Raw genomic sequence first — 10,908 nt, forward strand, 5'->3', positions numbered from 1 at the left:
AAACATGTCAAAAACAGTATTTCCCTTAGAATGTTCAACAATGAGTGTCATAGGTGAGGTGGTTAGCTCCCTTCTTTAATTACTTGCAGACCAAAGATCAAATCCTAGTCTAAGCATTATTTTTGCTGAATTAGGAAGGCACGAGCGGGTGTGCCCAATAAGATCGGGGAGGACGTGGAGAGAATTGATGGCGTTGGATGCGTGTGACAGTTTTGCAATCTGCCACACGGTTGCCATATATATATTTCTTTTTTTTTTTGAAAATCCTGTGTATCCAATATCTGCAGGGGATGGAATCCAAACGAACCTAGATCACTGCAATGACAGATACACCAAGAGAGGAGAATGTTGCACCCTTTTGTTTCACAGTGTGTGTGTCTGATCTTTAACCCCGGGATGCCCCAAGAATCTACAGCGTTTGCACACGTAGAGGCATACCAGCCATGTTCTCCATTGTTTTCACAAGATGCTATTTGGCTCTCCATTGACCGTGTAATCCATGAGAGGGACCTGGATACGGTCAAGCCTCCATCCATGATCTCCCACTGCTTTGCTTAAGGTAATGTTAATGGAGGAGTAAGAAACAAGCTTACCACCATCACCACCACTACTAATCTACCACCACCACTACTAATCTACCACCACCACTCCATGTCCATGGCTACATGTCATGTGAGACCCACCGCCCCCCGTCCCATTCCTCCTCCCCCAATTCCACCACACAACGGTCCTCCGCTCCGCTCCGCTCGCTCTGCCCGCACCGTACTGTTCACAAGGGGCGTGGGCGCCGGCCGCCGCCGCTGACCGGACCGATCCGTCCGTGCGAGCACCGGACGCGGCGAGGAGATCCCGGCTGATCTCCGGTTCTCAGACGCGTCTAGCTCCAGCGGGAGGAGGAGGCGGCGTCGTCGATCTCGGCGGGGGAAAGGCGCGAGCTTGGGCTTGCCTGACTTCTTGCTGGCGGCGGGGGCGAAGGGGAGGGCGGCGGCGATGCTGCGCCGGAAGTCGCCGTTCGCGGCGGCGCCGGCGGCCGCCAAGCAGGGGGAGGGGGAGGAGGCGCCCGCGCGCAGGCCCGGCGCGCCGCTCTCGCTCGCGGGCCTCCTCGTCTCCATCTTCCTCGTCGCCATCTTCCTCTACAACGAGGACTCGGCCGTCGTCAAGGCCCCAATCGCCGCCCTCGACGCCGGGGCCGGGGCCTCGCGCGCCCGGTCCGCCCCCGACCTCCACCTCCTCCACGAGGTCAACCCCCGCCCCCAGCAGCAGCAGCGGGAGCAAGGGGAGGAGGACGAGGGGCGTCGCCATGTGGAGCAGGTGGAGAGCAGGAGGAAAGCGAGCGACGGCGACAGGGTGGACGCGCCCGCGAGAGCCGACAAGCGCGCCGCCCCGGCCACGACGACCACCACCACGCCTCCTCCCAGCAGCAGCGGCGGCAACACCACCACCACCACGAGCAGCAGAGCGGCGGTGGCGGCGCCGGAGCCGGCGGCGTGCAACCTGTACCAGGGGTGGTGGACGTACGACGCGGAGGCGTCGCAGGTGCCGCTGTACCGGGAGGCGGAGTGCGAGTTCCTGACGGAGCAGGTGACCTGCATGCGCAACGGCCGGCGCGACGACTCGTACCAGCGGTGGCGCTGGCAGCCGTCCTCCTGCGACCTCCCCAGGTACCCATCGTCTACCTCCGGCGCCATTGTCGTCGTAGATCTCAACCCAACCCAACCGAGAATATTGAATCTCGGTGTCCAGGTTCGACGCGCGGGCGCTGCTGGAGCGGCTGCGGAACAAGAGGCTGATGTTCGTGGGGGACTCGCTGAACCGGAACCAGTGGGAGTCGATGGTGTGCCTGGTGTCGTCGGCGATCCCCGCGCGGGACCAAAGGTCCCTGGCCAAGTTCGTCGGCCCGAACGGGTCGCTCAACGTGTTCAGGGCGGCGGAGTACAACGCGACGGTGGAGTTCTACTGGGCGCCGTTCCTGGTGAGCTCCAACTCGGACGACCCGCAGGCGCACAGCGTGGCGGACCGCGTGATCGCGTGGCGGTCCATCGCCAAGCACGCCCGGCACTGGCGCGCCGCCGACTTGCTCGTCTTCAACACCTACATCTGGTGGCTCAACAACTTCGAGATGAAAGTGCTGTGAGTCGCTCCTCCCTCCGACCGTCCTCCATTGCCGCTTGCTCCGGCGATGGATCAGCGAGTGATGTAGGTGGAATGGTGGTTGGCAATGCAGGAAGAACCCTCGGGCGATGCCGGACAAGTACACGGTGGTGGACCGGCCGGTGGCGTACAAGGAGGTGCTCAAGACGTGGGCCAAGTGGGTGGACCGGCACGTCGACCCCGGCCGGACCAAGGTCTTCTTCATGGGCATGTCGCCCAACCATGGCGTGTAAGTCACTCGCTCACTCACCAGCTCTCGATCAGTACACTAGCAGTATCAGTAGTACCAACTTGTTCATTGCAAATGCATCGGGTTCCTCCATTCCCGTGCGATTTTGTTCTCAATCACGGGCAAGGCAGGGCTGGGATTCCAAAGCAAACAGGCTTCTCGGGCAGTGCTAATCCGCTTGTAGGAGTGCTAGACTATTGTAGTGTTACCAATTGTTTAGTGAGGGCACAAATCTTGGGTCAAGGGTAAATAATCCTGATCTCTGACTGGGCTGACACGTGCTTCACATTAGGTGCACCACCCCACAGTGCGAGAACCAGAAACTTCGCAGGAGGGGAGGCACAAAATCCAGCCCGAGAGAGAGCACATGGGCATGGGCAAACCTTGGGCTTGGCTATTGAATTTCAATTGTGCCTGCCCCCCGGAGCTATCCCTCTGGCTACTAGTACTACTAGTACACGGCCTGGTCCAAGAGCAACTCAGCAGTCTCACTTGATGAAATCTTCAGTTGAGAGTTAGCAAGAGTTGAGAGGCGTGCCCACACTAGGTAAGGCAGCCCAGTCTCTTTCATCGGATCGGTCTCGGTCTCTTGCTTGCCAAGACCCGGCTGGCGCAATTGAATTGCAGCCCACTTTTCATGTTTAGGCCTGAGGGAGTCGCACGCGAGGGCCTGAGGGGGAGCCTGAGGGGGAGTGTTAAACGAATTATTTGTGTGTTGCACATGTGTTGATTTACTAGTAGGTACCCTAAACAATTGAACTACTCCATAATTCAACAAGTAGGTACGTGTTCCAAAACTAGCTACGACACGACAGGCCAAAAGCTAGCTGGACTGGACTGGACTGCTGGAGCCTGGAGCGATCGATCCCATCGGAGTGTAGCCACGTTCGGAACAGCTGTGCAGCTTGATCGCTGGAGAGAAGCATGGTACGTACCATGTTGCCTGCTTAAACCAAGCTGAGCTTCATGTGATGCGCCGTACCGTTTTGGTGGCAACTTCCGCTTTAAATACTGTGTAAGAAAATAATGATTCTACACACACACAAATGGGTATCGACAAGCACGTGAACACACCATTCCACCAAAAAGCAAGCAAAAGAAACAACCAAACAACACAAACAAGGCGGCATGTGCGAGGCAAATCATGGCGATGGCAACCTGACCTTGACCTGCATCACGAGTGTCGCCGGAGGAAACTGAGTTCTCATCAGCCATCTCTGTCCGTGTTATTACAAGCTTTTTACTAACGAGTGTGTATCTCTCATGGACGTGCACAGGCCGGACGCGTGGGGCGGGGGGCCGGGCGCGATCAAGTGCGCCATGGAGACGCAGCCGATCCTCAACCACACGGGCCCGCTCTACGTCGGCACCGACTGGCGGCTGCACGGCGCCGCGGAGGCGGTGCTGCGGTCCATGCGCCGCGTGCCGGTGCACCTCGTCGACATCACCGCGCTCTCCGAGTTCCGCAAGGACGCGCACACCTCCGTGCACACGCTGCGGCAGGGCAAGCTGCTGACCCCCGAGCAGCAGGCCGACCCGCGCGCCTACGCCGACTGCATCCACTGGTGCCTCCCCGGCCTCCCCGACACCTGGAACCACTTCCTCTACGCCCAGATCGTCGCCGCCCCTCCGCCGCCGGCGCAAATGCAGCTGCTACAGTCGTCGTCGTCGTCGTCATCGTCGTAGCACGTAGCCTAATTAGTACTTGTGCTCTACTGATCTTTTTTTCTTCTTCTCTCCGGGTTTTCTATCTTTGTCTTTGTGTAAACCAACCAATCTGTTGTCAAGCCGTGAGTAAGTAATTCTTTTGTAGAAGCACGAAAGGCTCCGGAAATGTGTGTGTGGATGGAGTGGCGCGACGATGGAAGGTGAAAAAGGAATGTGGACCACTGCTCTGATGAACTAGTAGTTGGGTCATTATTCCTGTTCTTGTTTTTCATCCGTGGCTCAATGATTATTCCTAGGAAAAAAGGTAGTATATCAAGAAACCAGAGGAAGCAAGAACACAGGTGACGTGAGTCCCCATCATGAATATACGCAATCATCACCATTTCCTAACCAGTGTCACGGCATTGAGTTTTGTTTGTTTGAGACACCAACCTGGGTATGATGCTGGCGGCAATGTGGCCCGTCACCGCGTATAATGAGTGAGGGGTGGGGGCAGCAGTGGCCACCAGTGGCACTGGCATTTGTGAGTTCTCGCACGTATTCTCATAATTAAGAGGGGCTGTTCAAAGCGGTCCAGTTGAATCTTCTGCTCGCAGGAGGCACGGCGTGGCCAAACAGTGGCAGGGCCTACACCACATGCACCAAAGGAAATAACGCTAACCGACACAAAACATATGCGGGGTTCTAAAAAAACTGATACAGCTACAGTGATATGATGTCGAATATTAGGATATAAATGACCGAGCCGACACAAATAAATATCAGATTTAACACGCTGCAAAATGTCTGCATAATGAAAGCAAAAGATACAATTTTATTCCAAGGAAGGTCACTAACTAATGTACCGAGTGAGCAACGATACGCCTGATGCAGTATATTCCACTGAAATCCTAGAGTGTCTTCTCCTTATCCTTCCATGCTAATATTTGCCTATACAAGCAACAGGAGTAAAAGACTCATCGAAAAGGTACTTGGGCACTTTTCTTCTCTTTCACAGACCAGCACAGGGTTGCTTCTTCTCCGAAAGCCAGAAAACCGGATGCAATGCCTGAAGTGCAGGGCTTTCAAAACTGCCGCAAGATCTTCATCTATCAGTTTCTTCTGGTAGCTTAACATTTCCAAAATGTATCAGCTCCATCTCGTCTTTCCAAATCTGCGGGTCCAATCACAAATGCAGTTATCAACGGAACAAACCAAACACGCAAGCACAAGAAAGAAAAAGATCAGATAACACTAGCAGAACAGGTGTAGGTGTGAAGTACATACGTTGTGTCGGAATTCAATCCTAATGTGAGGAACATTTGTCTGGTGGATGTCATTGCCGTCGGGACCTCTTTTATAGTAGTTTCTACCAATCCAGTGTGACTAGATAAGAAAAGAAAAGAAAGGCCAGAGCTTACAGGGAGTCCATGACTTGGGTTATGTAAGAACAGAGAAAATTGGCAAATGAATGTACAATGCGTACCTTCAGCCTATGAGAGAAACCAGACTGGTACACAGAATTCCTGGCTATTTCACACAAGTCACAAGAGCTAAGCTTCCACAGCTGCCACAAGTAACAGTCGATAAAGAATTAGGCAGGTCTCTGAGTGGGCATGGAACAGATCACATAGTGGGAGGGAGCAAAGATATTTACCGAAGCAGCAACACTGTATTCTTCAACCAAAGGTTCTTTTGTTAGGTGAATTTGTAAAGGGTCGTCAGTTGAGAGAGAAACATTCAGGCCTCTTAAGAAAAATGTTGGGAACGGGTTCCTGTGGTAGTCAATAAACAACGAGTTGTTGCTCAAAGGAGACATTGCAAGACCAATCTGATTGCAGGCAAAGAAATATGATTAGTTTCTTCTGAATAATGTCCTTAAAAGATACATAGGAAATGGCAGTGCTAACCTGAGCAAGATAATACAAGTACTGGAGGACAGGGGACTTCTTTAGATTCACCCCGTGAGCAATATTGTGAGAAGTGAGAAATGCTGCAGCAAGATGATCAATATCGCCAGCCTGAAGACAAGAAATCATTAAGACAACGTGTTCAAGTCAAATACAGATATGTACTCCCTCCGTCCCAAAATTCTTGTCTTAGATTTGTCTATATACGGATGTATCTAATACTAAAATGTGACTTGATACATCTGTATTTAGACAAATCTAAGACAAGAATTTTGGGACGGAGGGAGTATATTAGATGCAGTATGGGTACACCTCTCCACAGTGTGGACGAAGTTTGATTGTTGTCATGCCCTTGGAGTCACGAAGCTGCATACAAAATGTTCTCTCTATTATTTTTCAAGTTTTTTTATGAAAAATAAAGACACAGGAGATGTGGGCACAAAATGTTATTACCTTGTTCAGTGTGTAGAGGTTAGCATAGCAATAGTATACATAATATGCATACGCTGGATTGAAAACATTAGTCCATTGCTCAGGAGTCGGCATGTGTTTTGTTGGGCGCCTTTCTGGTTTGCTTTCATCATCCACCAAATCTAAACCAACAACCTGAAGATAATAGCATGAGAAATAAAGATGGCTGGAGAAAAATGTCATGAATGGTCTACAAGAGAATAATAGTGTCAATGCACTGAGCTTTGAGGGCCCTCTTAGTGGAAGAAATTTGGAAAAAATCCTGCTGACTGATGGTTTTATACTGCAGGCAGGTAACTTTCTCAAGATTGTCCACACTTTTTCTACTAAAGTAGAGAACAAGATTGATCTTTCAAGCATTGGTCAATAAATTTTTCTTTAATAAGACACACAAGTCAGTTGCTTTTTCTATTTCATACAATTGCAAGATGACTAGATTAGTGTTGAAAGCCACATCAACATAACGCAGAACAGTAACAAATATATAAAGTGCTTCCACTGACCTGTTCTAAGAAAACGTGCAGCTGAGGATGTGAAGAAGGATCAACAGTTACTTCAAAAAGTGGAAGAAAAATGTTGTCAAGGAGGTTCTGGAATGAATTAATCGTGCCCATCTCCCTGTATACATTGTAAATCCGAGGAATCTGCAGAGAAAATTAAACACCACATCAGTGCAACTACTCCAGGTAAAAAAAGTGATTTATGTTCCAGTCCGGTTTTAGACAAAGGATATACATTGATTAATGAATATGTTAAGAGTGAATATAGAAATTGGAAGACCAGAAATACTGAAGAGGACAACATAGAGCCATTACCTGGATTAACCAAACAACATTCTCGCTGTACAATTCGTTATTCACTATCCAACTTGCCATCTGATCCCACTCACTTTTCTTTCTCCCATAAATAGATATTCGATACTCAGCCATCTGATAAAGATAATTGGAGTATGAGCATTAGCCAGAGCCATATAGCAAAAAAAAGGGCTAGATCAATGTGTAAACACTGCTTGTACATGAGTAGCCAATATTTCCACATTAAAAATTAAAAATATGAAAAGAACTATCTCTAACCCTCGACAAATCAATATAGAAAGAAGAAATCACCTGATATTTGCTTGCTTCAAGGTCAGCAAACACTTCTTTAGTTAATTCAGCGAGGAAGCGACCTAGTAATAAGACAGGATAATAGTTAACAAAATCATCCATGTACAGTCTATGTTGGCGGTGATTCTATTGCAGGATATAAGTTTAACAGTAGTACAACAACTGAAATAAGAGAAATGAAAGAGAGTATACACATTCAGGCAACAAGACAAAACATATGGGCACCTTGAATAAGGTTGTCCTGCTTAAGAAAGATCTCCCTGAGGCGAGACTGGCCACATGGATTATATTTCAGATTGAACTTGTCAAAACGGTGAAATGTACTCTTATCAGCATGCACGTCCAAGAGATCAACATTGAGGTCATACCTATTGAGAGAGTAAACAGGTTACTACAAAAAAGGTAACAAGAAGATAAATAACAGCACCATCAGATAAAGGATTTCAGTTACCCAGTCAAGTCCAAACTCTCGAACACCTCCTTAAGAGTCAAATAGGTCCCATCTCTAAAAATCACAACCTACATAAGTGAAATTTTGGAGCATAGGTCAAGTGCAGGACGTTCTGTCTCATCAGGTTTATTGCTACGTGAGACAACATCAACAATCAGGCAGGAAGGAAGTGGATGTACCTCATCTGGTTCTTTCTTCAATTTTGACTTAATAAACCTCAAAAGATGCTTCTGGTTCATGCATGCAGAGTGATGAACATGAGTATCAACCTTCCTGACATTGTAGAAGTCCCTGTGTGGTGCAGCTTTCTGGGCAAGCAGCTCTCTATCGGCATTGACCATCAAATGAAGATTAAATTTCTGAAATTACACAAGCATGAAAACAGAGGTCAATGTACAGAATAAAATAGCTTGCGCATGCGACGTCATCAAGTTCTCAGTGAGATTTATAAATCAAGCTAGTTTCACAGGCCAGTCTGGAACAAATTCAATATATGCAGGCAACAATAGAGCAAGTGTTTGAAAGGAACAAAGTTCAAAAGAATTACTTGCTCTAGAAGATTTAAACGGTGATGACAGACGGTTCGGATATCCCCAGCCGCCAATACACGAAGGATATAATGCATATCAGTAAAGAAGGTGGTAGCATCAGCAACAGGATACAGTCTTTCTTTAGCTGCATCAACAAAGACAACGTGATGATCAACATGCCCTAAACTAAGAAAATCACGAGAAACTAGAAGAAATGAAATGGTTTTTCACTCACAATCTTTACTGGGGTACAGATGAACAACACCATCAACCATTTCAAAGTGATGCTGAAAGAAGGGAAAACAATGTTTTAGGGAAAGGAAAGCAGATATATGTGTAGCCAGTCATTATACGCATACCTAGAGAAATGCACTTACTTCAGTTTTGGTCTGATGTTCATAGTTGAACGGGTTTGGGTTAGGTTTGGGGGTACTAGGATCAGTTATTATTTCCTTCTCCCATGGAGCAACTTCTTCTCTGAAGATGTACTTCTCTCGTAGCTCAAGACATTTTTGAAGAACTTTGTACGCTTCAATTTCATCATGAGAAGGAGTTTCTGAGGCAAAATCAAGAATAAGTACAAGAGTAGCAACATGTAAGCAAAGAACACTAGCTATAATAGATTTTATTCTAGTGATCAAGATCAACACAATCAAGCTGATGCTATATATAGATAAAGGAATGGGCAAAGATGGCATGCACTGAACAGTGATGTTCGAAAACAACAAAGCTGGAAGATATAATGAGACAATCAACATTGGACCAAAATTATTGAACAAACAGATATAAGGCGAAAAAGCATACCAACAGCTGTAATATTGATCCTACTGAAAGTTTCATGCTCAGGTTCCTTTCGAAGTATATCAGCTGCTACTGGATTTAGCTGGATCCCATGGAGATTGCCAGTTGCACTGTGAGATCTAATCATGCTCGTTGATGGTATGTCCCCATTCTGATCCGCTTTAACAGGAACCGGGTCTGATCCCTGTGAAATTTAAAACAATGTTAGTCTATCAAGTACAGACATAACTAAGGTATTGCAAGTAGGAAGTTGTTTCTGAGCATGAATTTTGAGGAAATGCAAAAAGGTTGCAGAGAAATACATATCTAAACTCTAAAGGGAAAAAAACAAATTAGTGTGTGAGCTACATGCAACTTAACCTTACAAGCTTTTCTTGATTAATTCATATGACTCACACCAATACCTTATACCTATATATAAGGAAGTAAACCTCATAAAGTTGTGTTGGTAGACATGTTTCCATTCAAAGATTCACTTAATAACAATGAAATTAGTGAAGATCTTTACAAACCCAACATGTTGTCACTCAGAAAACAAATTATCTACAAAAGTAAGCAGCAAGCACTGCTTGTCAAAGCATATGCATCTTGCACTTACAATAGCCCCATTCGTGCCAACGTAAACAGCATCTTCATTTTTGGAATCCGGCTCAAGATCAACATCCTCATCTGAATCTTCGATGCTCTCAAATGTGCTGACTGCAGGAACAGAGGATTTCGGTGTCGTTGGCCTAACCAGAGACCCAACTCTTTTGTTTGCAGCTGGAGATATAGTGGGCTTGCCTGAGTGGTAAAACAGGCCAGCATTAGCATAAAACGTCATGGGAAATTGCTTGCAGGTTACAACTGTTACAAAACATGCTTCCTGGTATTCAGTGCTTAAAACTGCAAGTGAAGCCATGTCACAATACACACTACACACTACTGTGTCTGTTTCTATTGTTTCATCACTACACGCGAAGCCATATTTGGAAACACCGAAAAGAGCTTAGATAAGTTATTAATGAGCTGGATACATTTCCCGGATGCATAGTTTGGAGCATCGAGTTTTGCCAAAGCTGAAACCCTACATAAATCTGAAGTGTACGATATGCGGCGAATAGGAACTAGGTCAGTGGTGAGTACTGAGCCACAATGGGATGGATAAATTAACCCGGCCGACGCTAACACCGCTCTTCGGTCGGAAAAAAAAATCACCACCACTGACGAACTGCATCGTATAGCGCACTGAACTACTGAACAAATCACGCGGACGGGATCAGGCCTGTGAATAGTCGATGCCTCACACTGCCGCAAGCGCGCACATACCGCGCCGATCACATGGCATAGGGCGGGGATGCAGGAATCAGGAGAGCGGGGCGTACCCTCTCGGCCGGTGTGGAGCGGCGGGAGCCCCGGCGGGATGGGGAGGGTGCGGCGATCGTGGTCCCGGTGCGGGGGAGGGCCGCCGCCGTATTCCTCCTCCTCCACGTCCTCCCGGTCGGGGTCGCTGTCCTCGGCGCCGTCGGGGAGGAGGCGGGCGCGGCGGCGGTGGTCGCGGTCGAGGGAGCGGGCGAAGCGGAGCAGCTGGTCGAGGGTCTTGCGGTGCATGTAGTAGGCGGACGCGGCGGCG

The 10,908-nt window shown here is 48.2% G+C and overlaps 2 protein-coding genes across 2 annotated transcripts; one reads left to right on the plus strand and one right to left on the minus strand.

Annotated features, from left to right (window-relative positions):
• Positions 1-657: 657 nt before the first annotated feature.
• LOC123187340 (protein trichome birefringence-like 28) lies at positions 658-4,317 on the plus strand. The gene is made up of 4 exons (XM_044599200.1): positions 658-1,661; positions 1,744-2,130; positions 2,225-2,380; positions 3,658-4,317. Exons 1-4 carry the CDS (start codon positions 991-993, stop codon positions 4,064-4,066), a joined length of 1,623 nt encoding a protein of 540 aa, XP_044455135.1. The 5' UTR covers positions 658-990; the 3' UTR covers positions 4,067-4,317.
• Positions 4,318-4,761: 444 nt separating this feature from the next.
• On the minus strand, positions 4,762-10,902 carry LOC123187339 (probable AMP deaminase). Its single transcript, XM_044599199.1, has 19 exons — positions 10,661-10,902; positions 9,895-10,079; positions 9,300-9,480; positions 8,873-9,051; positions 8,731-8,782; positions 8,513-8,640; positions 8,145-8,324; positions 7,966-8,033; positions 7,740-7,882; positions 7,515-7,576; positions 7,224-7,337; positions 6,912-7,052; positions 6,391-6,543; positions 6,250-6,303; positions 5,938-6,048; positions 5,685-5,858; positions 5,514-5,594; positions 5,315-5,413; positions 4,762-5,201 (listed from the first exon to the last, which is right to left on the minus strand). Exons 1-19 carry the CDS (start codon positions 10,884-10,886, stop codon positions 5,133-5,135), a joined length of 2,400 nt encoding a protein of 799 aa, XP_044455134.1. The 5' UTR covers positions 10,887-10,902; the 3' UTR covers positions 4,762-5,132.
• Positions 10,903-10,908: the final 6 nt, after the last annotated feature.

This window comes from Triticum aestivum, chromosome 2A (genome assembly GCF_018294505.1).
Source record: "Triticum aestivum cultivar Chinese Spring chromosome 2A, IWGSC CS RefSeq v2.1, whole genome shotgun sequence".
Lineage (NCBI taxonomy): Eukaryota > Viridiplantae > Streptophyta > Magnoliopsida > Poales > Poaceae > Triticum > Triticum aestivum.

What these genes read in the sequence shown, in the direction of transcription:
- LOC123187340 (XM_044599200.1), top strand. Translation starts at nt 991, where the DNA reads ATGCTGCGCCGGAAGTCGCCGTTCGCGGCGGCGCCGGCGGCCGCCAAG. An exon ending in AACTTCGAGATGAAAGTGCT is followed by an intron (nt 2,131 to 2,224) that starts GTGAGTCGCTCC and finishes TTGGCAATGCAG; the next exon opens with GAAGAACCCTCGGGCGATGC. An exon ending in ATGTCGCCCAACCATGGCGT is followed by an intron (nt 2,381 to 3,657) that starts GTAAGTCACTCG and finishes GGACGTGCACAG; the next exon opens with GCCGGACGCGTGGGGCGGGG.
- LOC123187339 (XM_044599199.1), bottom strand. Translation starts at nt 10,886, where the DNA reads ATGCACCGCAAGACCCTCGACCAGCTGCTCCGCTTCGCCCGCTCCCTC. An exon ending in ACCTCTACACACTGAACAAG is followed by an intron (nt 6,304 to 6,390) that starts GTAATAACATTT and finishes TTTTGTATGCAG; the next exon opens with CTTCGTGACTCCAAGGGCAT. An exon ending in ACTTGTATTATCTTGCTCAG is followed by an intron (nt 5,859 to 5,937) that starts GTTAGCACTGCC and finishes GCCTGCAATCAG; the next exon opens with ATTGGTCTTGCAATGTCTCC.